Here is a 24,903-nt window from a genome sequence, read left to right as displayed (position 1 = left end):
GCAAGCGAGTTAAGTCCAAATTCACAAAACCAATTGTTTCAGTTGACACATGACGGTAGAAAACGACTTTTTTATATAGGGAAGAAGAAGAAGAAGAAGAAGAAGAACGATATTCCGAGGGTGTCAAGTGTTGTTGTTGTCACTTACTGAAGTTGGCAATCTTTTCAGCTGCTGGTGAACATGTTAGGAGCCTACAAGTCATGTACTGTATTCAAATTCAAATTTTATTTGTCACATACACAGTCATACACAGTACGATATGCAGTGAAATGCTTAGACAACTGCTCGTGACCTAAAATAAAAGACTATGAATAGGATAGGAAATAAATATGAAAAATTAAAAATAAAAAAAGTTAAAAAATAAAATAACTGTACAACAAAATACACAATACACAAAATACACAATATAGAAAATATATAAGAATATATGAAGAAATATAGAACAATAAGAGCAGCTGTATGAGTAATAAATGGTAATGAAAGAAATGTAATGTCCAGGGTTGTGCAATCCACATATTTAAGTGTCTTGTGCAGTGCAAATATGCTTAAAAGTGATTTATTTAAGTGATTTGTGACTAAGTGAGTGATTTGTTTAGATGACCATGCAGTGTCTTGTGCAGTGGCCACTAGGCTAAACAAATGTCCAGAATGTCCAGTCCAGTGTGTAAAAACCATATGTGTGGGTCAGTACTATGTGGTGATGTGATTGAGAGACCGTATCACCTGCGGAAAGAAGCTCCTCCTCAGTCTCTCTGTGTTGGTCTTCAGGGAGCGGAATCGCTTTCCTGACCTCAACAGAGAGAACAGTCCATTGTTGGGATGGCTGAGGTCCTTCACGATCTTCCTGGCCTTGGTCCAGCACCGCCTGCTGTAGATTGAGTGCAGGTCAGGGAGCTCGGAGCGGATGGTGCGCTCAGCTGACCGCACAACCCTCTGTAGAGCTCGTCTGTCCTGCATGGTGCTGTTCCTGAACCAGGTTGAGATGTTTCCCGTCAGGATGCTCTCTATGGTGCACGAGTAAAAGTTCCTGAGCACCTTGGAGGGCAGTCGGAAGTCTCTCAAGCGTCTGAGGTGGTAGAGACGCTGACGGGCCTTTTTCACCACGGTGTTGATGTGACAGGACCATGACAGGTCCTGCGTGATGTGAACTCCGAGGTATTTGAAGCTGTCCACTCTCTCCACTGGGCACTCGTTGATGACGGGGGTCTGGTAGTTCCTCTCCTGCTTAGTGCTGAAGTCCACTATCAGCTCCTTTGTCTTACTGACGTTTAGAAGGAGGTTGTTCCTCTGGCACCAGTTCTCCAGTACTGTACTATTTTGTTATTTTAATGATCACAGAAGTGTAGTAAACTTTTCACGGATAATATTTGTGTTTAGTAAGTCGAATAAACCAGTAAAATAAAAAGCTATGAAATGTTCAGGATTTAGCCTGTGGAAGGTTGGTGTGTAACAAATGAGATAATTATAAAAATCACTCTGTGTGATAGTTTGCATGTGAGAGGTGTATGAAAACACAGCTGCTGGGTGATCTTATGTGTGTTGGGAAATAATTTATAATTGTGATTTTTTTCATGAAGTTATGGCTATTGTGCCACGTGTGTCTCTTAGATACAGTGAGTACCAAAATGCCACTGAAAATTTGTCACACTTTCTCAAGGATGATACAGTTTGATAACCTCGAGTCAAGACCTGCAATATGTGTGATGACAAACTAGCTGCCTTAAACTAGCCCACTGAATGAACAATGGGCTTTGAGGTCGGTTCCATAATCATTAATAATCAAGGAACTGACCTCACAGCCCATTGTTCTTTCAGTGGTGCTAGTTTCAGTCATTGTTCAAAGGTACTGTTTATAAGGTTGTGAAAATCCTGCAGTCAGCTGAGACTCAAAGTCGTCACTTAGAGGAGTGACAAAATGTTCCTCCCACTGAAGACGCTACGTCCAGATGAACAGAACTTTTGGGGATTTACTTACTTGGATGACTGAACATGCATCAAGACATAGCTCCCATAACAGAGGTGTGGGACAAGTGGGTAAAGGTTCTTCAGATTTTAGATTTTTAGTGAGTTTGGGTCATTTTTGACCCCAGGCGTGTACAGGACATGAGGAGAACAGGAGGGCTAGAGTGTCTTCCTTAAAAGATGCAAAGCAACTTGTGGTATTAACAATTTAAGAGAAAATTTGGTCAAATACACTTACTTAGCACCTCCTAAACCCATCACTGTGCAAGCTTTAGACAGCCTGGAGGTGCTGTTGCCAGTACCCAGTACATCTCCGCATATTAAAAATGAGCCACTGACCTTGATTGCTTTTGGGGGGGAAAAACTTATTTGCCCATTCATTCACTTGTGCGTACAGCCTTGGGAGTGTGGAGGGTTAGTGCCACATTACTGTATGTGAAAGCAGCCATTTTGTGTCCCCCTTTACTCTAGTATCCTAATTATGAAGCAGGAATGAGTGAAAGACATCAGCAGCAATGTGTGGACTAACTGAGTAAGTGCCTTCTCCTCCTCTTCCCCCACCTAGCACTTCTCTGCCCAACACCATTAACTCTCCTTTGGTCTGCTCTACTCTCAAAGTGAGCACCATGGAAGGGACAAAATGTTTGGGTTAAGTCAACCTGATTTTGATCTGTACAGGATTTCTTTTGAACATCAAGCGGAGGGCGGCTAAATCCTCTTCTTAGGAGCCCCCCTTTCACCACCTCCACCTGTTCATTACCTTTATTCACAAAATATGCAACATTTTGCTAAAGAGAAGTAGGGATTGTGCTGGTAAACATAAAGTTGTGTTCACTCTTTGCTTGGCTAACAACATATGAATTAATTTGGGGACATTGCAATTACAAGTTTAGTCGTATTTTCTTTAATAAAAAAATGCAGCAGTTATCAAGAATAATGTAAATTCATACAATGTGCCACTTAAAGAGTATATCATTACAGGGAGACATAAAAAGGTATTTTCTGGAGACTGTACAAATGTGACTTTGATCTGTAAGATGGGCAGCAGGGGGGTGGGGAGGTAGAAAAACTGAATAAACAAAAAGACAAAAAAATGTTGGGACAAAGTATGGCAGACAAGAGTGTTAAAGACATTTAAATCATATTACATCAGAGCAGTATAACCAATCATGCTTACACTTAAAAAAAGGACACAAATCAAGTTTGTATATATCACAGTTGGTGGAAAGGGCGAAATAAATGATGCACAATTTGGAAACATACAACCTGAGCTGGACATTCAGCAGAGTAAGAGAGTATTCTTAGAGTAAAGAAAAAAAAGAATAAATATAGAGTTTAAGGAATCATTTAGACAGTTTGGATAATATGCTTAATGCTTTTTTTTTTACTGAGGCTTTGGAAGACTGATAGCACTCTTAGAGTTTTAAATGCAGCTAGAGATTGGAGGCAACCAGCCGAGCAAGCACAGAAATTAAGAGATGAATTCAATATGAACTAACTGTTATTAATAGGGATGAACAATGTACTAAAATCACAAGTTCAGAAAGACTAGCAGACATAGGCTAGCTCCTCCTAATTGTTTCCAGTCTCCAACTATCCTAGCGCTCTACCTCCTTGTATAAAGGACAACTTATCCATTGGCTTGTATTTTTGTCATATACTAAGCAGATATTAAACACTGCTAAATATGCAAAATATTGAGGTCATCTCTGGGAGGCAGTGCATACGAGCACTAGTTTCTGTTTACAGAGGCTAGGTGAGGGGCAACCAATCAGAAGAAAGTATACTTTTAAGGAGCAGGAAGTTAAAAAACAAAACACAACAGCCCAAAGCATAAATAAATGAAATATGGATTTTTTTTTTGTGTGAATTCTGGTGAATAAAAATGTAGCTGGAATTATAGTCTCCCCTTAATTTAAAGGAGGTCAGCTTGTCCCAGAATCAACAAGAGAGCAAAATCTGGAGCTAGGAGAATTGTAGCAGTGCTGATAATAGAGCCAAATAAAGCCAAGTAGAGCTGACAGAGCCAAAAAACTAAACTAGGGTGACGAACAAAAAAATGCTAGATTGAGAGAAAAAAATGCTTCTAGTAAAAAGAGGCTGTCACAGAGATGGCTACAGCTAAGATCATATTAAAGTCATAAATGTATATAAAATGCATAAAAAGGACTACAAGCAGATATTAGAAAATATATTAATTTCTTTTAAATAAAATTACACTTATTGCCCTTTCTCAAGAGTGTACCTGACAGTGTTTCGCTTGGAATAACAGTCATGGAAGATTTTAGATGTACAAAAGTCTAGTAAGACAGAAGGCAAGTATGTTTTCCTTTCTCCTCTTTCCCTGGTGCTGTGCTCTTTTACAGACAAACACATGTAAGTTGTCCACGAAGAAGAAATACATCAATCCCTTTGGTTTCTAATGGTCTAATGTTATAAAACCACTAAAGGAGTCCTGTTTGGCCGGTTTACTGATGTGCTGGCAGGACTGCTGGTGCTACGATGCTCCAAGCTCGCTCCACGTTCCGGTTTGGACCAAGGCGCTCCAAGTTGTGGCCATGGATGTGTGACCCAGACTGAGACCCTGATCAATGTCAAAGTCTTAGATTCTGGAAAGAAGCCTGCAGCCACAACCTGATCACATCTGGTCAGACCTGGAGCTTCCAGACCACAGCTGAGGTCTAAATCCAACCTGATCCCAGGCAGAAGCTTATTTTTAGCTCGATGCAGTTCAGGTATGGCGACACAGCAGCCAGGCACTGTTTTATTCCTGATTTACTTCCCAACACCGTCCCTGGCAAATATTTTTTTAAAAAGATAGAAAACCTGCATATTTTTGTCAAAGCGCTTCCCTTTTCTCCTTTTACAGTCAGTATGTCTCTCAGGAGTGAGTCCAGCTGACTGGAATCCAGTGTGTCTCTGTCTCCACTTTCTTTAGTGCCAACTGCAGCTCGCTGAAGGCAACATCGAGGTTGTCGTTGACTATAACCATCTCAAAGAGATGGCTGTACTGAGTCTCCATTGTCTGGGCCGTGTTCACCATCTCCTGAAAGTCTTCCTCCTGGGAAAAGAGGGAAGAGACAAAATAGATGGAAGTTAAAAACACAAAACAGATAAAATCTCTTTCATCAGTCATCCAAGTGACTGATGAAACGTTTCTCCCACTGAGAACGCTACGTCCAGATGAACAGAATCAACTTTTGGAGAACTTATTTTATCATTTATCATTCAAGTAAATACTGCCTTTCTAAATGAGCCCAGGTATCTCTTGGTGGGTTAGGGTGCTGTGTTTTTACTGGGAACACTTAACTTTAAATTGGACTTTAGCTCATTTTCGCTGCTTGTATCTGTGATCTTGTTCTTTCGATCACTACCCAAAGTTCATGACCATAGATGAGGTTAGGGACATCCACGGATGAATTGACAGCTTTGCTTTTACACGTTGTCATGATGAAGCTGTCTCTTACAGGGACTTTTGCCAGCAGTTCCTTCAGAATGTTTCTGGTGGTTTCTGCTTCATAATGGATTAGCTGTGTTTTTCTGCCCAGCTGTCTACCAGGTAAAAAGAACATTAATCTGAGCAGGAAGCCGTTTAAGGAACAGCAAGCTGGGTTTGGAAGATGAATAGAAAATCAGAGAACTTAAAAAGAAAAGATTGGTTTAGGATGATGCCTCTTCTGGGGGACCAAACTTGAGAAAAAGCACACCCGGGACTCGTTTATTCCCACTAGGTGGCCTAATTTCCACAAGAAGTTATGTAGCATCTTGTGCCTGTTTAAGTACTTTGTAACAGCATAGATAAATTTCATTGCACAGCAACAAAATACTGAGTCACAGTTTAGGTGAACGTTCCCTCTGTTTTTATTGTAATTCTTTTATTTGTAGCCTTTATACATTTGTTGCTTTTACCGTACAGGACTATAAATCTTTACAGCACTTCAGTGGCATGAAGCAGCACGTGTCACCCACGTTCTCTGCTGGACACCTGCTTTGTTGTGCCAATAAAACCCACCTGTCTTTGCGTTTTAAAAAAGTGTCAGAAACCAAAGAGATTTCCTCAAATCACTTTGAAATGCCTTTCTTCTTTCAGATTGGGTGCCAGTTTCTATGCTAACCACATTACAGCTGGGATTTTGCATTACATCAGATTGTTTTGCTTGTATTCACTTCACGCTTCCAGCCAGCTCGACTGAAACAATGAGACGACTGTTCCTCGGCCTTTATCATTAAAGCAGACCTGTCTCTTGCAAAGAAAAATACAGCTGGCGGTGGATTGAAAATGTCTGGGACGACTTGCCCAACAACAGCTTCCCTTCATTTAATAGTAAATATGAGATGGGTTTGGTTCTGTCAGTGTACATGAACATTTACACAGAGACTTTGTTTGTTAGCTGGTTGAAATACAGCCCGCTGTCACACAGCTTTATAGAAGTATATTTGTATTACATGAGAGAATAACAGAAGCTAATAAAGGGACGTTAAAACTGCAACAGACTGTTCACAACCAGATTGCTTCTGACAACTAAAGCTTATTGTTCTCAAGACCCAGCTGGGAAATAAGGAGCGGACTGAGACAGAATTATGTTTACCTGTGTGAATAATATAAGCTGATGCTGTGTCTGTATCAAGGTTTAACAAGCTGACCTTCAACCATAAATTCGCTGCATGTTCTAGGTGAAAGTGTATTGTGCTCTAGCATTTTCCTCAACACTTATTACCCATAAATGCACTAAATTATGCCTCAATAAGTCGGATCCTATTGTATTTTGTGTTGATGTGACTTGACTAACTATCAGCTCTGGGCATATGTGTTGTAACTTTTTTAAACAGAGTAATGTTTGACCTTTTGATTTGACATGTGAGTTAAAGGTAAATCAACACATGTGGAAATGAAACCACTGGCTATCGACTGATGACAAATTAGCTTTTTATTAGCTTTCAAAAGTTTTCTACATTCCTAAACAATGACCCCTTTGGCTCAGATGTCTGCTGCCTATACCAGAAGCCCTGAAATATTGCCAGTTGTTCTACAGAGGTCAACTAAAGTCCTGTGACTGTATCACTGCAGATTGCATGTGTGTGACTTGTAGTTCATCGTAATATAATTGCCAGAGACTGCTTATTTTCAGGTCATTTCAGATCAGGTCTGACTACCAGGCTTTTAATTTTTATGGGGTTGTGTTTGGGAAATTAATTTTTACCAGTTTGTAATTTCTCTATGGTCCATTCTGGTGTCAGTATAGAGTTGATAGAGCTATGACTAGAAATGTATCAGTGGAGTCATCAACTAATGTGGAATTAAGATCAGCTAATCTGCTGGAATTGCAGCTTAATTTGACTGCATGTCCTGCCTGAAGTAATGCTATGCTTGATTTGACAACTTTAGGAAGGTTTAACTGCTATATTAGCTCAAATAGAGCTGTTGAAACTGAAGAGAAATATTTTTATTTCACAGTATCACGTGAACCGTGCTTGAATGAAATGTACAGGATTGTATTTGTTCCTTGTTGGTCTTCAGAACGGCCATTTGCCCCAAGGCTGCACTTTGAAAACATCTGTTTGAATCAACCAAGCACCACGATGTACCTCAGGCAAAAAATACATCAGAACAAATCACATAAAACAGGTCGTGTGGACAGAGAGAAAGATACATTTAAACCCGACCAAGTCACAGTTACACAGTAACAATTTCCTCTTGCTTTTCTATCTCAACTTAAGCAGGGAGGTAATATCTGATTAACATACGATATAAACTATCAGCCATGTACAACCCACACACTAGAAATGCTTAGCTACACAGTAGTAATTCCCTGTCAGTGTCAACAGAAGGACTCTGTATTAAGCTCTTCAAATCTAAGCTTCAGATTTCAAAGTTTGAAGTTAAACAATAAGTTTTTACCGTGAAGGGTTTGGTGGAGTCTTTGTCGTCTTTGCCTGATATAATTTGGGTTTTCTTTCTGGTCTCTCTCAGTCTGTCGACGGTCGGGGGCTTCACGAACACAACGAAAGGTTTAAACTCTGCTGTTCGGAGATGCTTTATTAGCTGAAAAGAATAAAAGTGGATGCAGAGAAAAAGGAGTTAGGCATTTGGCAGCACATTAAGACGTAATCACAAAGTGTGTCACGTATGGTATAAACAGACTGTGAAAAAATTAATAGACAAAACATTTAAAAATATAATCCTGTAAAAAAAAAAAGGTTGCCAATTCATGGTCCACTTGTAATAGTGATATGAACTGGATTATGGGGTTGTCACAAAGTCCAGTTTAACAGATTCAGTCTGCTGATTTCCAATCGAGGAGATATTAAAAATTAAAATCTTCCTTCTATTTTTAAGCAAAGACATTTTCTGCCTTAAGTTCCTCAGACATGAAAAGTTGAGGCTTTTCCTCCATTCTCTCATTGTAAACCAAATATATTTCTGTTTTGCTGAAGCATTAAATCTTAAATTACCTTTTAACTTATTGACCTCTCTAGAATGAAAAATTCTTTGCATAAATGACTTATTAGTTGGACAGAACAATTAATAATGACCACAGAGCAGATGACTTCCCATCATTCTGAGTAAATCTAGAACTTTGAAATCATGTTTATAGTTTTTGCCATTTAAAAATGACTCACAAACACCAATCTGAGGGATAAAGATTACTCACACTAACTCATCACAGATTTTAAATTCTTTTGGAAGATAGTGGAGGATATATATGTTTTTATTTATGCCTGATCTTTGTGTCTGTCTCTTCTTTGTGGTGACAGTTTTCTGAAATAACATGCCAATCTGGTACCTTAAGGGCCTTTCACATAGGATATGGCAAGTGCAGAGCTGCACTCTGAAACCCATTTGTTTCTATTGCTTGCGCCACTCAATAACAGTTTTAAAGAGCAAGTGCGCCGGTAAGAGTACTCTTGCATGCAAGGGTCAACGTTTAACTGGGTTAAACTTGGTTAAACTTTGACGTACCTTCGCACGACCAACAGAAACGAAGCAAACAGCCCTACTAAGTTCAACCACACAATGAATGAAAACATGGAGGAAAAGTTGATTGTGTGTGTTTCCGAGTTCAACAAACTTCATGACACAAGTTGACATGCATACTGAGACTTTGGGAGGAAACAACACACGTGTTCACTTGTGGGGACAGTGCCAAAGCTTTCTTTTTTATGGATGAGAAATAGCTGGTCCATCGAGTTTTCGACGTACAAGAGCGCAACAACCACTGCAAGACAAATTTTAGGCCACTCGCTCCAGCTTGCGGTAGGTGCGCCCAATGTGAAAGGCCCTTCAGAGGTATGAGAGAGATGAGATTTGATTAGAGGTGGTGTCTGGTGTCTGGTTCTGGCATGATCATCTGACCTTCTTGCTGTGCTAATAGCAGTGGGTCAAGACCCACAACTCACAACAAGACAGATAAAAAACTTAATGGAGAGGCAGCAGCGGAACCACTGGGAAACAGCTTTCATCATTCACTCAGTTGGTCAATAACTGAGAAATGGCATTACTGTGGAGGTTTATGGTGACATAAGCCAAAGAGGAAATCTTCAAATAAAGTAACAGGACGATCTGCTTCTGAAACAGGTAGTTTCCAAAACAGGCTAAGAATACAGTACAGGGATGGTGAGAAAGAAGGTGTCACTCACATGAGGCTGGACATCCAGCAGGCACACTTTCTTCTTTGAGAGGATTGAACGTATCGAGTCCAGACTTGTGCCGTAGAAATTCCCTTTGTACTCGCCATGCTCAATGAACCTGAGACATGAAAAGAAGAGTGATGAGAAAAAGCACGAACGCACATCTTTGGATGGACGCATGGACAAAGTTTCAAATAATTATGTCAGTTTTTAGAAGAGTAATTACTGTAATCTGAGTTAAAGCCTCAGGCCTTGTACCTGAGCTAAAAGAGGTTCTTTTAGACTGTGATGAGACAAGGATTATTTTTAACTGCATATATTGTCCAAGAAAGAAAATATAGATCTTGAAATGAGCATCAGGAGGACATTTTTAAACTAGTTTACATAAAACAAACAAACCTTTCACTTTTTCCACTGTATTAGATATGTTAATTTGTGCTTTTAAGATTTTTTTATATATCCTCATAAGAGCAGGATTTTTTTTTAAACAGCAACTTTCAACTTTCACTTTTATAATTAATTTTCTACAATCACTGTGATTTCTGAGATTAGAGTTTTGAGAAATGGTGATAAACCAAAACAATTCATAATTGTTCTCTCCATTGTAGTAGACATTAAAGAAAGGCCGTTTGAAATAGAGACGTACAAACATATAATCTACACACAGCAGGATATCCAAAAAAGTTTTTCTCTTTTTTTTCCCAGGGAAAAAGTACTTTTGTTTTGGCCAGAGTATGAATATCAATTGTTCATCTCTGCTGTATAAAGTCTGAATGTGTGTTGTGATTGAATTCATCAGTTTTGCTTACTTGTTGTTTTGGATGTCCGTCTCAAAGAGCTGCTTGGAGATGAAGTGGTAATCCACACCATCGGTCTCCTGGTTCTTCTTGGGTCGACTGGTGTCTGAGTGAAAGAAGATGAAGATGGAAAGAGAGGGAGTGATGCCTGTGAGTCATTGCAATGAATAGTGCAATGCTCCTTGTGTGCAACAAGCAGAGAGACAGAGAGAGAGCCGGTGGTCTCCAAAGCTCCGGTTTTCAAATTAACAAAAAGGGGCAACACTTTCGGGCTTAACCCAAAACAACAGCAAGTGTTAAACATATCCATGTGTCCACTGGCAGCGATCAAACATTCAAAAAGAGCGAGACGAGACACTTTCCGATTCTCCTTCCTCTCAATGAGAGCCAGGACCTGTGCCATACGTTTCCTATACGGGTCTGAATCAGACTGTCTGGGCTCTATTAAACAACAGCAGCACAGGTCACATTTGAGAACAATTAACAGGCTGTGTGGAAAAAAAAGGCCACGCCAATGGGATTTTAATACCGGGGACATTTCAAGTGTCAGACTTTGGCTGGGGGAAGACAATAAAGTCATAAAACTTGGTTATAAAAGTTTTTTTTTTTCAATAATTAAAAAAATCTCTCTATGTAAAGAAATATTTCAAATAGTGAGAACAGTGAGAATAATACAGCCACGTTTTTATTACATTTTATTTTATTTCATTTCTGTCTTGCTTTTAATGTTGCATCCTCAATTCAAGATAAAGCACAGAACGAAAGACAGAAACTTTAGTTTCGGCACACAAATGTTTAAAGGTTTCTTTAGGATGAAACAAAGAGAAAAGAGATGGGTAGTTGGGAACACCACATTTAATGGTCAGCGAATTAACTTCTATTCTATTAACTAGTATAAAACACACATTCACATATAAGACGCAGAGATAAGAACAAAGAAATATGCAGAGAGAAAGACAAATGAACTGTACTGTTCAGCCAAAGTTTGGTGGGCTTAAATCAGAAGAGTGAAGTGAACTTTTTTCCCTTTTTTGATTTAACCTTTATTTACACAGGTAGTCACACTGACACCCAACGTCTCTTTTACAGGACACTTACGTGGAATGGTCACACTGAAGTGCTGGGGGTCAGAGATCAACAGTTTCTTCTTCAGTTCACTCAAGCCGACACCTGTGGGTCCTACATACAAACATCTAATTATAAACTCAGCCAAACTCCTCATCACGTTATTATCACATCCATAACATGATATGAGACATTCAAACTGTCTTTCGTCTGTACTTGGTGGTTAGAGTTGCCGAGGTTAACTCAAGACCTCAAACACTAATGATGAGAATATAAATTCAAATGTCTAATAGGATCAAATGATGAACTAATGAAAATTTGTATCCAAAAGATCTAAAGTCACTTATTTTTCTGCAAAAATAAATTTCTGGTTATTCATATTCACTTCTTAGGAACAGATGATAGAGAAACATAATATTCAGCTTCTCTCTTGCAGAGCTGGGCCACCTTTATTGTTTCTGTCGTCTCTATGTGACAATGAGGATTTTCATTAAATTCGGTATCCTAACAGCAACAGTGTGTGAGGTAAGCAGCGACATCAGAGTTTGAGAACTTAAATTTCTCTTCACTCACCTACTAGCACCACCAGCCTGTGTTTGTCTCCCCTTTGCCTGCGGTAGGGGACGACTTCCTCGTATGTGGGCACGTCAGCCATGTCGTACATTTCACTCTTCTTCGCCTCGTACATGGACTTGGTGGTCTTTCTGTCTCTCCTGCTGAGGCGAAAGCTTCTCCTGAACCCAGCTGGAGGTCAGCATGAGCCAAAAGAGGTGACAGAAGAAACAGATTAATCAATACAAAAAAAGAAAATTCTTTGTCAGTAGTGTAAAATCCAGCACAACCGTATGTACACATACAAATACTGTGGACTTCAATTTATAGTTGTTTCAGGATCTTGGCAAACACCTCCACACAAACATTACTTTCCCCAGGTGACATCAAACAGGTGAAAACTCATCACAGGTCTATCATCATCCAAAATACAGTCCCTCTCTCCTCTTGCACCCACTGACACACTCACTAAAATAACACAGGTAACTAATTACACAACAACAACAACAACAACAACCATCCTGTCTTCCATACCAGTGGAAACTGTATTACACAGAGAGGATGACAATGAATGTGCTCCAAATTTTAGAACAAGTCAGGTATGGGTAAACGAAGCTTGCTCATTTGTTATGAAAACCTCATAAGATGATCCAAACACGATCAAGTTAGTAAAAAGAAAGGAACTGGCACAAAGTTCTGATATCTACTTTGATTCAAAGCCCCTTCAGTAAAGTAGAAGTGCAAAAAGGTGAAGGAAAAAGATGAGCATATTTAACACAAGCTGGGACGACGCACACTTGCACACAGATACATACAGGAAGTGACTTTACTTCCATAAACAAACAGTTAAATGAAAACAGAAAGTTGGTATAAAGATTGAAATCAGTGAATGAATCTAAGCGGCATCAGCCAATTAATCTCTACACTTGATGTAACCTAACACTGACCCCCACAGCTGCTCTGTATCAGCCCAACACAGAGCTTTACTGTGATTTCACCACATTAATGCAAGCTAACCTGTTTATTCTGCAAACATGATATTATAAAAACACAAAGTTAGTATACTCACACAATGAAAATAGATCATTTGTCAAAGCACATATGTGATATGTGATTAAAAATTATGACATGTAACCTTTAAATCTGCAGGTCATTAAATGTCCCAGAGCAGAGATCAGCTTTAAAAATAATCTCTACTCTTTCTCTCCTGACCTGACTTTCTTATCTTTCTCCGTCTCTGAGTGAAGCTAGCTCTCTTTCTTTTCTCTCCTTGTGAAATACAGCAGCTGGACCTTTAACTAGCAACACACTGAGACCAACGGCACACAAACAGCTTGAGTCTGCTGATGTTTGTTGAGCTGATAGAAATGTTGTAGAAACATTATGTTGTGAAGCAAGGTTACTCCCTTTATGCTCATTCCTCTTCTGTAACACTAGCTACAAGCTGACTAAAACATACAGACAAATGCACTTTTTCCGACTCAATTTCAGCTGATACTGTTGAGTCGAGTAACGAGCCTGTTTTAAAAATGATATTTGTGCAAAAATGTAGAGAATAAGAGTAAATACTCAGGTAAAGTACAGATACCTGAAGGTTCTACTTAAGTACAGTAACGAAGTAGCCTCTAAACAGTGCTTACTAAGGAGATATCATTCTCAAGTTTGCTGGCTGTAAAATGAGCACAACTTTGGGATCAGCATCCCAAAGTTGTGCTCAAGAATCACTCTGGCAATGGACCTTACAGACGTTGCATCATTGAGAGGCATGGAGAGAAACCCCCCCCCAAAAAATGAGGAGAAAGACTGCCGCCTCCTCCCACTCCTTTATTTCCCCATGCAACCTCGGCAGCATTGCAAAAGCATCTGTAAGTTCTAAGATTTCAAACTTTAAATCATACAACCACATCCAACAGGCTGAAAAGCCATGCAGCAAGTACTCTCATAGAGAAGATGATATTATAACTCACTATTTTTTACTTCTTCTCCTAAGGTTCTCTCATTTCATTTAAACCTCGTTCTTGGCTGCTGGACTCAAGGTGCTGGACTTTTTTGGACAAAAAAATGGAATAATGTTTGGCAGAGTTCGGCTTTGGGAGTCACCCTGATTGAGCTTGGCAGACATGACTCAAATGTAGTATTTATAAACTTGCGTGTGCTCTGGATATCCTGTGAAATCTGGAGTCTAAATGTGCAAATGACAGTGGTAATAAAAACATGATGGGAAACATTTTCTGTACAAGACAGGGATTTGGAAGCAGCTCTCTGGAATTAAAGTGGTTGCAGAACCAAAGTGGGCCATGGTAATTGTCATTAAGTCTGACTGGAACCACATCAGCAAGACCGGCCTTCATCCGGACCTCCACAATGCAGCGAAGCACACAAACCTTTCTTTTAAGGCAACTCCAACCAGAACCTCTCAAAGAAGTCCTCAGACCCACAGCAGAGGCAGAACAGGATAACTACATACTGCAAATCCATGACATGATCTGCCAGTGCACTCATGCTGTCAGCATGGGAGCACAAATAGCACAGCATAGTGAGAAAGTACATAACTATTTAAGTCCAAAAAGTGAATTATGTAAGAAGGTTTAAGAAGTGAATTATTTGCCCCACAAGTGCTCTGTGAGTTAGAAGAACAGGTCAAAGGTATGAACAACTGTTCCGTCCCGTGAAACATGTATGACTTAATAGTTCTTAGAAGATGATATATGAAGGATGCATGTGGAAAAAACAAAACTTGTACTTGGCCACTGTCCTCATATTTATTATAACAGTGAAATGACCACATCTGGCAGGAAAAGAAGGCAAGAAGACAAAAGAAGACAATCTCTCACCTAGGTGAAATCCACCACTATAATCAGCATCCTCTGGTGATGAAAAGAAACAAAGGAGCCAAAAAGAACCACAACATCAAGTTAAATAGAATAGTCAGAAATGAGCTGCAGCCCTCTAAATATGATAAAGGGAAAAACACACAGGTGCTGTTAAGAAGAGAGTGGTCAGAGTGGTTTGGGGTAAATTTTGCTTGAGTTACATTTTATAGTGTGTTCGTTATTTTTAAATATTGGCCTTTTGCCCAGAATGACAGCCACGCATGTAGAGGTAAATTCAAGGACAGGTTACATATAACCTCCATCTAGTGAGCAGCTAAAGTTGACCAAAATAAACAAAATACTCTTTTTCTTTACAGAACTAACAATGTTGAAAATGTTGATGATCCCAGCTAACTGACTAAGCCCCATTTAGCCTTACAGGCCACTACATTCTTGGCTGTGGTGTTGGACGATTCTTGGAGACAGTGAATCAGTTTGTGCTGTGACTGAGTCCAACAAATATTACTTGTGACGGGATGATTCTCAAAAATGATGTCCACATTTATGAAAATGAGTCGAGGAAAGATGAGGCTTTGTAAAATGTTAAAGTCAATAAAATCTATGAGGAACCATTGACTGTGACAACTAATGTTACTCTTAAATGGTGAATAGCTTTAATGGGTCAATTGGGGAGATGAGGTAAGAAGTGGACCTCATTACACACAAATAGCATGAAGGGGAACCAATCACAGATGGTTGGGTTAGTAAAGTCCTACTCGGTGGAGGGTGTCAGAAAAGTAGTACCTTCAATCTCTTCAGCTTTGAGTGCAAGAGAAGCAAGGAATGGAAATTAGGTAATACTAAACAAAATATTAGATTAGGAAAGTAAACATAACTCAGGGATGAGGAAGAAATATAAGAAGAAACCTACCAAACTCTACTGTCACATCATCTTAGAAAAGCAGAGCAAAAGACAACAGAGAGAACATTATAAAACATTTTAAAGCTGAGTGCCACATCCACAAACATCCTATGCAGGTTCAATTCAGTCATTTCTCACAAAACACTGAAAAAGCAAACAATTCTCTTCAGTTTTGTAATGTTTGTGAAAAATACCGAGCTTGACCACTACACAGTAACTCCCAGTATCACTCTAATGGTATCACTAGTTTAACTATCTACGTTTCAAATAATAAAATAACTCAAGTTCCACTTGGTTCTGAAACACTCGTCAGGTCTTCCTGAGAGGAAGTTGCAGTACACTCAGCTGTCATGACATAAATTGATGGAACTCATTGAGGAAATCTTATCCTTAACTTCTTTCTTTTTTAAGGTTGGGTTTAAAAAGAACACGTACAGAAACCCTTCATAAGCCATGCTGCTACTAAAAGGTTACAAAAACACCAGTAAGTGGAGCTTGAGTTCAGGTTTTATGAGAATATAACAAACATTTACTTTCTATTTGCTCCTATTTTGATAGAAATGTATATCCATTGTTACCTAGTGATACACAATCTGCGGTACATGTCTGTGGTGCAGTCACTATTTACAGGGGGGAAAAAAGCCATTTAGATTCATAAGCCTCCAAATGATTGATATTGTAATACTGATACAGTCCTCTGTAAGTATTTAACAGTATGAAGCTCACCTTACATCACTGCATTCATTTTCCAGAGTGTTGTTCAGCATGTCCAGAATTAATGACTAACCAAAACAACAGTCAAGACCTATCTGTGCAAGGTTGTTTGTAGGCTAGACGCATCAGGCACGAGAGCGGCAGCTGTTCTGAAGTGTGTGTACCTTTATCTGACATCTTGTTTCAAATGTCAGTGGTCAGGTCAGTTTTCCCACTGACGTTGCCCTCTTCCTGCTCTAATGTGGCATCTTAAGTTGGGACAGCGACCTCAAAATGTGGTTTTAAGAAGGATGAGAATTACTGTACTGTAAACAAGAGTTTAGCCACATTTAATTATCTAATTTATTTGAAACTAAACCTTAAAGAAAGAATGTGATGAAAACTGCCATAAAGATGTATGATTAGTCCACCTTTATCAAGTCCATGGGTGAGCTGCCAGGGATGTTTACATTGGAAAAATCTGGGTAATAATGTAATAATACTGTAATACTGTTTGTCTTCATTCTCTCTTCCGGCAGTGATGATAAGGAGTTGAACTCTGCAGTTGGAGTCAATCACGGACAATTGCTGAATAACAGGCCGCCATCAAAACCATCCTTGTTATTACCCTCATCATCATCACCCCAAGAGTATAAGTGTTTATGCAAATTAGAAGCCAGGCAGCCAAGTGACAATACCAGTTCACATGAACTTGTCTTTTATCTTTGCTATCTGCATTATGCACAGCTTTTAGAAAATCAATCATCTCTTTAGCTAGAGTAACAGCCAGAGGGCAAACCCTCTCCTAATTCATATTAAAGCTCCTGCGTGACTACAACAACAATCATATGACCCCCTATGAGCAAGCACTTCGGTAACATTGGGAAGGAAAAACTCCCTTTTAACAGGAAGAAACCTCTGGCAGAACCAGGTTTAGGGACGGGCGGCCATCTGCCGTGACCGGTTGGGGGGAGCAAAGGAAGACAGGATAAAAGACATGCTGTGGACTTAGTGAACAACACACAAAGAGGCTGTAGGAGACACATGGAACAGACTCTGGATAGAAATTTAGAGGGAGAAACATTGAGCAGACAGGAAGGAAAATGAAAACAAAGATAAATCTAAATTGCTTCTCCAGACGACCAGCGTGAACTACACAACTACACGAAAGACTCCAGTGGTGGAATCAGCAGAAGGATGAGTCTGTTTCAGAAATGAACTCCACAAACTGTCCTGACCAGCATTCCTCACTTTTGCCATTCTTCTCTTCCTCCCATCCACCTGTTAAAGACAACTGTCTTGTTGTGGTTTATTAGTCGCTAACACAGCAAATAATATATGCTTACATGATCGTCTAGTAGACCTCCTTAGGGACGAAAGAGTCGTAACAGGTTGCTGAAATGCAAGTCTCCTGAAAGCAAAAAGATGGATAAAGAAAGAGAAGAAAAAGGAAAGAACAGAAAAAAGAAAACCATCAGTTTTCATGGTCACTCTGGGAATAATAAACACTCTGCTATGCTACAGAAACCCTGCTCTACAATATCCTTCATTTCTATTCTGTCAGCTGAGACTGGTGAAACCAAAGATTGAGGAGGTGAAGAACAGAACATCTTTCTATTGACAAAAGTAGATTAATAAACCTGAATATAAAATTCAGGTTTACTCTTCAGCCTTCCTCTTTCTGCCCAAGCCTCCTGAGCTCTGTGTAGGTCTGGTGTGTGTTTTCCATCCACTTGCAGTTCAATGTGGATTGGTACCAGCGCTATCATTTTCTGTCATTACTCACTTTGGACCAGAAAATGTGTGGAAACCCAGACTACTTTGGCAGAGTGAAGCAAGAATATATGGATTAAAGAGGGAGAGAAAGGAGATGGAACATCTATGACAGTGACAGCACTGAAGCCAATAAGGTCAGCCTTGTAAACAGGCAGGTGTTTCTCACCTCTCCTGGAACTGTTTGGATGGTATTAAGCCAGCACGAGGATTTGTGTCGCCCTCGTGTTTGGCCTGCCACCAGGTTGCATCATCTTGGCTCATGATCTGTAGGATGCAACCCTTCTTGAAGGCCAAACCAGCTTCCTTACATGGGATGGTGTTGTCATCTTTTGGGTCGTAGTCAAAGAGCGCCTTCACAAACATCTGTACATCATCATGAGGGAAAGGCAAGAAAACAAAGAGGAGGATTGAAGACACAACAGGAACAAGTTCACTATGTTGTATATAAAATGTTTTCTTTCTAAAACATTGTCATCATGGTTAAAGGTGATTCACCAAAGCTCAGAGTGATTATTCTCAAAAGATTACAGCAATCGATGGTAAACGCTGCAAGTGATGGCCAAGATGGTCTTTCAATGACTTTCCACTATCAAAGGGTCTAAATCACTTAACAAGTGGATAAACCAAATAACAGAGAAAGACAGGACCTACCTGTGGCTCCTTGATAGATGCCTCGTCCTTTGCACCAGGGACAACTTTAAAGGTAATGGCTCCTTGTGACTGTGCCTAAATAATGTAGGAACAGAAGTTGGAGTAATTTTAAAGGATAGTTTTCCTATCCTTTTAAGTATTTTATAAGAGACCTAATCTAGTTACAGTGACATAGCGTCAAGCATTGATTTTTCAACAAAGGAAGGTTTAGTGGGATAGCATAACCATTCTTGACAGAATTAGGGAGTACAGTGCAGGGGTGTAAAGGAGGAGTGTTGAGAGCTCAAAGACTTTTGTGTCTGAGAAGGCCTTAAGAGTTTAAGATCCCAGGCACATGACAGAGCTCATTTAGGCCTGTGACCAAAGCTGCATGGAGGAACTACACATCATCGGCCTCATCCACAGAGACTCAATGCATGTGATCTATCGGCCAAGACAGACTTTCCCATCAACACGGCAATGGGAGGCCTGGGTCGTGGATGAGTTGATAAGGGGAGGTTTCTGTCATTATAAACAAAGGCTGGTACCAAGGGAGTGGAGCTGAAAAACCCTCAGTCTCACAAACGTCCATAGAAAGACAAGACTTACCAGAATACGAATGATTTCCTCTGGTTTCTTGTCGTCCACAGGGATTCCATTGACCTCCTTCAGTTCATCCCCTACATGAATTAAGCCTGCCACACATAAACAGACGTTTTCTATTAGATGGCAGCACCTGATACCTACTAGAGCAGTCGTTCTGAGCAGCCTGAGTTGATCTGAAACTGTGACGTCAACAGACTCCATGCCACCATGTGATGCCAGTCAATTACGTCACTTGATGAGTCATGAGAGTGATTCCTTCACAAACATCAAAACTGCCCTTTTTGAAACACGGCATCCAGGGAAATGGGTGCAGAAAAACCAACAGTGTGATCGGACAGGTATACCAACGCCTCCATGTCCACTGTTGTGTGCTGGGTTTGTGTTGCATACAAATGACATCATGGGACTTTCAACTGAGTTGCTATAACGACCCTATGTAAACTGAGGTGCTACACAGTGACAGAAAATGACAGAAAACTGAGTAGAATCGAGTACACACACATACACACACACACACACGCGCACACACATACACACACACACACGCACACACACACACACAGGCAAACTTATAAAAGAGAGAAAAAGGCTGGAACCAACCACTTCTGTCAGCTGGCCCTCCCTTCATGATCCGGGCCACAATGATGGCACCTGTGCTCTCATCACGTCTTATTGTTGCTCCCTATAAAAGAAGAATAGTCATTATAACAGCATTTCTACCTTTATGACATTATAATGTGCAAGTCAAACAGCAATGACCTAAAATTACTGTAAAGATGAAAATTAAGGCGTAGAGACAGATAGATACTGCACACAGGATGATTGTTAAGTTACTTACCAGTGGCTCCTTGTTCTTGACCAATCTTATAATTTTCACAGAATCTTCATCGTCATCGATGTCTTCAGGCAGCGGAGGTAGTTCGGGGTCATACTTCTTTTGGGCAACTGCGTCGTGGACGGACAGGAGGCTCTAGAAAAAGGAGAAAAAAGGATTTATGGGAGGAAACACAAAACAGGTAAGGGTTATCTGTCAAGCCACGAAGGCCTCAACTTTACCCCAGTCCACTTAGCTAAATAAAGTATGGCCATGCATGCTATTAAGAGTCCGATCTATCACTTCCTTTTTTAAGCAGGACAGAGACACTGCAGACTGCAGGGAGGATGGTTATGAATTGGGTTGTCTCCTTCATGTGCTGGGTGATGGATTTGAAAGCATTCAAGGCCAGAGTTTGTAGATGAACAAGCGTTAATTGCCATTAGGCCCGTGCTCTCCCTCCATACATCTCTCTGATTAAAGGCAACCCAGGCTCGCCCTGCACCATTGCTCAGCAAGAGCTGCAAATGGAAGGGAGGGGGGGGGGGCAATGTGACCACCACAAAATCCACGCTTTGCAGGGTAAGGTGGTGAAGACTCAAAAGCAAAGTTCTCAGCTCAGATATTTCACACTTTCACGAGCAGACATAAAAAGAGACGGGACGCAGACGGGAATGATGCCATTCAGGAGACATTCATTTTTCAAAGGAAAAAAGTGAGAAAAACATCTTCCAACCAAAGTGCCAGACAAAAGTAGAGGGGTGGAGAGCAAGAGAAACAGGGAAGAAAGAGAAGGATATGGTGAGAAGAGAAGCAGTGTGTTTTATGACATGGGAGCATGCTGCAGTACAGCATTCAAGATGTTGCTAACTGGGAGCAGATGAGAGGAGGAGACACAACTGGAGCTATGTGAGTAGTCTTTGGAAGTCAAAGAGTCTGTATTACCTTACTATAACTAAAAATAATAACTTCTTTCGATCAAGAGAATCCCAAATGAATAACACATGTAAAGAAAATCTCACAGCCAGGAAATCTTTAAAAATGGTTGGTTTTGATCCTACTTCAGAGATAAAATGCCACTCCTCTCCAGCTTGTCTTCTTTGGCTTGTGCTGCTACACCGTCTGCCAAAATTCACCAGCCAGCAATGGAGGAAGCAGTAGCAGAAAGAACATTTTCCATTGTTTGGTGGGGAATTGCTTGGCTGACCCCATTCTGCACTGGAGCTGAGAGACCACTGCGCAACTACAGCAGCAATTATATGTGTTAGGTGCAGGGGAAAAACATAGTAATGAGCCAAATGAGTACCGGTTTGATGGAGGTGTGTGTGGAGTTGCTGATTCTATGTCTAAAATATGTGCTGCCTGGTGAAATATGTGTGTCTGTACCTATAGCACCTGTAAAAAACACATGGTCCACACTTGTCTTTGAACAGATTAATGTAGTTGTTCTTAATGTGTTTGGAGAATTTAGGAAATGAATCATAATTACCAGCTCAGACATTGAAAAATCCATGTTTGAGAACCACCATCTCTTGAATTCCTGCTGTTTGACACTGATAGGTATTAAATATTTGCATGTACTGTAAGTGTGTGTGTGTGTGTGTGTGTGTGTGTGTGTGTGTGTGTGTGTGTGTGTGTGTGTGTGTGTGTGTGTGTGTGTTATGTTGGGGGAGAACTAGAGAGCTGTTGTTTCTGGCAGAGCCCAAACAAGCATGACGACAGCGCATTAAAAACGGAGCCTGTCCAACTCTGCTTCTATCCTGCCGTCGTGAAGGCAGCTCTGTCTGGCTGAGACACCTGGAGGCCCTGATGGATGGCCCCAGTTATGCATTAGAAAATAAAAATGTGTAAATTTATTTTGTAGCTGTCTGCATCTGGCTAACGAGGTCAGCAACGGCAGCCAAGAAAACGAGACAAGGCCTGGATCTAACAGGCGTGTTATTTTGTGTACAGCACGATGATTGTAACGCTTTAATGTGGCTGCTGTGCAAACAGCAAAGATCCAGAGCCAGAATTGCCAAATGCTTTGCTGTTTTTTGAATGGAATAATACAATCCTCCACAAAGAGAATATGTGGTTTTAGTTTGTTAAAATCTGCTCAGTACAAAATAAGCAAATCCTTTACTCACCTTTACATGTGGGTTTGCCAGCAGTTTAAGAAGCTCTTTGACATCCTGACTGGCTGATTTGCCTTCCAGCTCATCAGACACCTGAAAAAAGTCAAGGACACAATGTTCACACAACTGTGCTCAGACCATTAAGCATGCTTCTCTTTTTCAGGTGTGCATGTGAACATTCAATGCTTCGACAAGAAGACAACAGCAGTCTGTATTATGAAAAACCACTGGTAGAGGTTTGTAATTAACAGTTCAACTCTGCAAGGTGTGCCTTGTGTCAGTAATGAATAGAGGACTTGCATTTAGAGAGATAAACATACTAGTTATGCTTTATCTAAAGAAGTTATGTTGGTGTATCTTCTATTTGTATCATATTGTATTAAGACATAAAAATGCAGCTCTTTCAGTTACAGGATTTATCTGCAGCTTCATCTGGTCTTAAATTAGGTACATCGCAGCTGGAGGCAAGGCCACACTTTGTCATGTGGCCTAGAACTCCCACCTACTGGCACCTGCCCTTTGATAAATCTTCTATTGTACCAGATCATTTTCCAATGAGAATCTCAAGAACTAAAGAAAACAGTCGGTTAAACCTGGAAACAATGGGAGCTCTGAGAGCATCACTGATTTATGGAAGATCCTCCTGGACTTGGTTGGAGTGTGGAAAGGAGCAGCAAGCCATCCTGCACAGTAAAAACTGACATGAAAGCCACTTGACACTGATGAACCCTTTCTCTGTGTTTGTATTTTTCGTATCTGACCCTGCAGGAATAAAATGCAGACCAATGCTCTCTGATGGCACCAAGTGGTCTGTCCAAGTAACAGCAGAGTTTGTATGAAGATGTTTGGAAGTCAGCCAGAAGAGGAAAATGGTTTTCCAACAGGGAGAAGGATACAAGTCAGCCATAACAATCATACAGTTCTAGATCAGTGGCCATCATTTGAACTATTTATTGAGGATGTGGTGTGTCTCACTTCCTTACACCAACAGCACTGGCCATGCTGGTTTCACTTGAGCGGTGGCAGTCACTTGCTGGGAGTTCTAGACAGTGCGGCCGGGGCCAGACGAGGGTTGAAGTGTCATTTTATGTTAGTCAATAAATTAAACCTCCATTAACCGAAACCCATCTAGACAGACACTGTTCACCAAAGGTTCCTTTAATCGATTCATTTGCCTCCCAGCCAATAAAAAGATCAATCAGTTTAAACAAGTTTTTTAAAACACTTACGTCACGTGCCAGAGGTGCAGCTCCTTCCAGGACAGGGGCGGGCTTGCTCTCCTCATAGTGCTGCAGCCGTTCGTGGATCTGAAAGGATAGATTGTATTCATTATTAAGGCTGAGATAGTAGTGAGCACATGTGGAAGAAAAAGTGTGCACGCTGGAAGCCGTGTGCACGTCTCCAAACACACGTGTAAGAAAACATGTACAACTTCCATCAGCACCATCTTGTACATGCACAGAGCTCATTAAATCATGTCCTTAAATACCAAAAGCACACACAAAGATCTTTCACTCCCTCGATCCACTAAGTATTTCAGTTAGCTTAGCCACTGTACAAACAATCCAGTTTTCCACCATGCATTCGATATGTCCCAGTGGCCCCGTGATGATTCCAAATCATTTCAACAGTCTGGTGAAATTGGCTAAACATTTCCTTATCAGCCTCAGCGCTGTGACTGCACAGTGTTGAGAGACAGAGCTGCGTCTCTGGAGAGTTGCTAAAATGGAAAGTAAGCCTGACTCGTGCGCTCACTTTCACTCATTTATATACGCAAAACCACTTCATCATATGTGGAGCAGAGATGGAATAATTTATATACACACAAAGCACACGTTCACACCCACGCACACAATGTCAAAGGCACAGTTGCACACTTGTGCCTACGCACACACAGACTCACAAAAAACACTACAGATTTCCCATTTGTGATTTAAAAGCAGCTGCGCAGGAATCCATTGACAGCCTACAGGCTGCTGTCAGGTCCCATCAAGGAACAGACAAGGACAGCTTTCCTCCCAGCAGCCACTCCTGCGTCTCTCCTTCCTCAGGCCCAGCATGGTGAAGGGGATCTGGGCCACGGGTCTGACTGATAGCTGGGCCCCGAGCCTGGAGCTTCCAGCTGGATGTCCTAGAAAGCATTCCAGGAGGATGGTGGAACAGAGGAGCCTCTGGCTGAGGAGAGAGTGACAGAGACGCTCTGGGCCACTTCTATATCTAAAGAGCCAAATCCACACATGCGGGAGTGCACGCACGCACACGCACACACACGCACACACACACACACACACACACACACACACACACACACACACACACAGATGGAGCAGTGACAATGTGTGACAGAAAATCACTCAGCAGGACAGAAAAAGACAAGAAAAGCAGTTTGTTTGCTGTCACACTGAACAGCTACAGATGCTTTGTGCAATTAAAACATCTGTTTTAGGAATGTTAGACATAGTTTTTACTCCTCGCAACACAAGTGATTATGTTTTAAAGCTAGATGGTAGCAGTACTGTAAATACGG

The 24,903-nt window shown here is 40.7% G+C and overlaps 1 protein-coding gene across 4 annotated transcripts in view; it reads right to left on the bottom strand.

The window, feature by feature from the left end:
- Positions 1-2,843: 2,843 nt before the first annotated feature.
- The window catches only part of mpp7a (membrane palmitoylated protein 7a), a 62,999-nt gene continuing 40,939 nt past the window's right edge, over positions 2,844-24,903 (bottom strand). For all 4 annotated transcript variants that reach the window (XM_040018790.1, XM_040018792.1, XM_040018791.1 and 1 more), the window contains 14 exons: positions 23,606-23,683; positions 22,389-22,469; positions 20,284-20,415; positions 20,046-20,127; positions 19,449-19,534; positions 18,861-18,935; positions 18,376-18,572; positions 17,780-17,844; positions 12,027-12,197; positions 11,487-11,567; positions 10,401-10,494; positions 9,601-9,709; positions 7,862-8,005; positions 2,844-5,023 (listed from right to left, as the gene is read on the bottom strand). In XM_040018790.1, the coding sequence (XP_039874724.1) occupies positions 4,844-5,023; positions 7,862-8,005; positions 9,601-9,709; positions 10,401-10,494; positions 11,487-11,567; positions 12,027-12,197; positions 17,780-17,844; positions 18,376-18,572; positions 18,861-18,935; positions 19,449-19,534; positions 20,046-20,127; positions 20,284-20,415; positions 22,389-22,469; positions 23,606-23,683 (1,575 nt within the window). In that variant the 3' untranslated portion in view covers positions 2,844-4,843. The remainder of the gene's footprint in view (positions 5,024-7,861; positions 8,006-9,600; positions 9,710-10,400; positions 10,495-11,486; positions 11,568-12,026; positions 12,198-17,779; positions 17,845-18,375; positions 18,573-18,860; positions 18,936-19,448; positions 19,535-20,045; positions 20,128-20,283; positions 20,416-22,388; positions 22,470-23,605; positions 23,684-24,903) is intronic.

This window comes from Simochromis diagramma, unplaced genomic scaffold, assembly GCF_900408965.1.
Source record: "Simochromis diagramma unplaced genomic scaffold, fSimDia1.1 OVJJ01000717.1, whole genome shotgun sequence".
Classification (NCBI taxonomy): domain Eukaryota; kingdom Metazoa; phylum Chordata; class Actinopteri; order Cichliformes; family Cichlidae; genus Simochromis; species Simochromis diagramma.
This window is presented reverse-complemented; position numbering and strand designations above follow the sequence as displayed.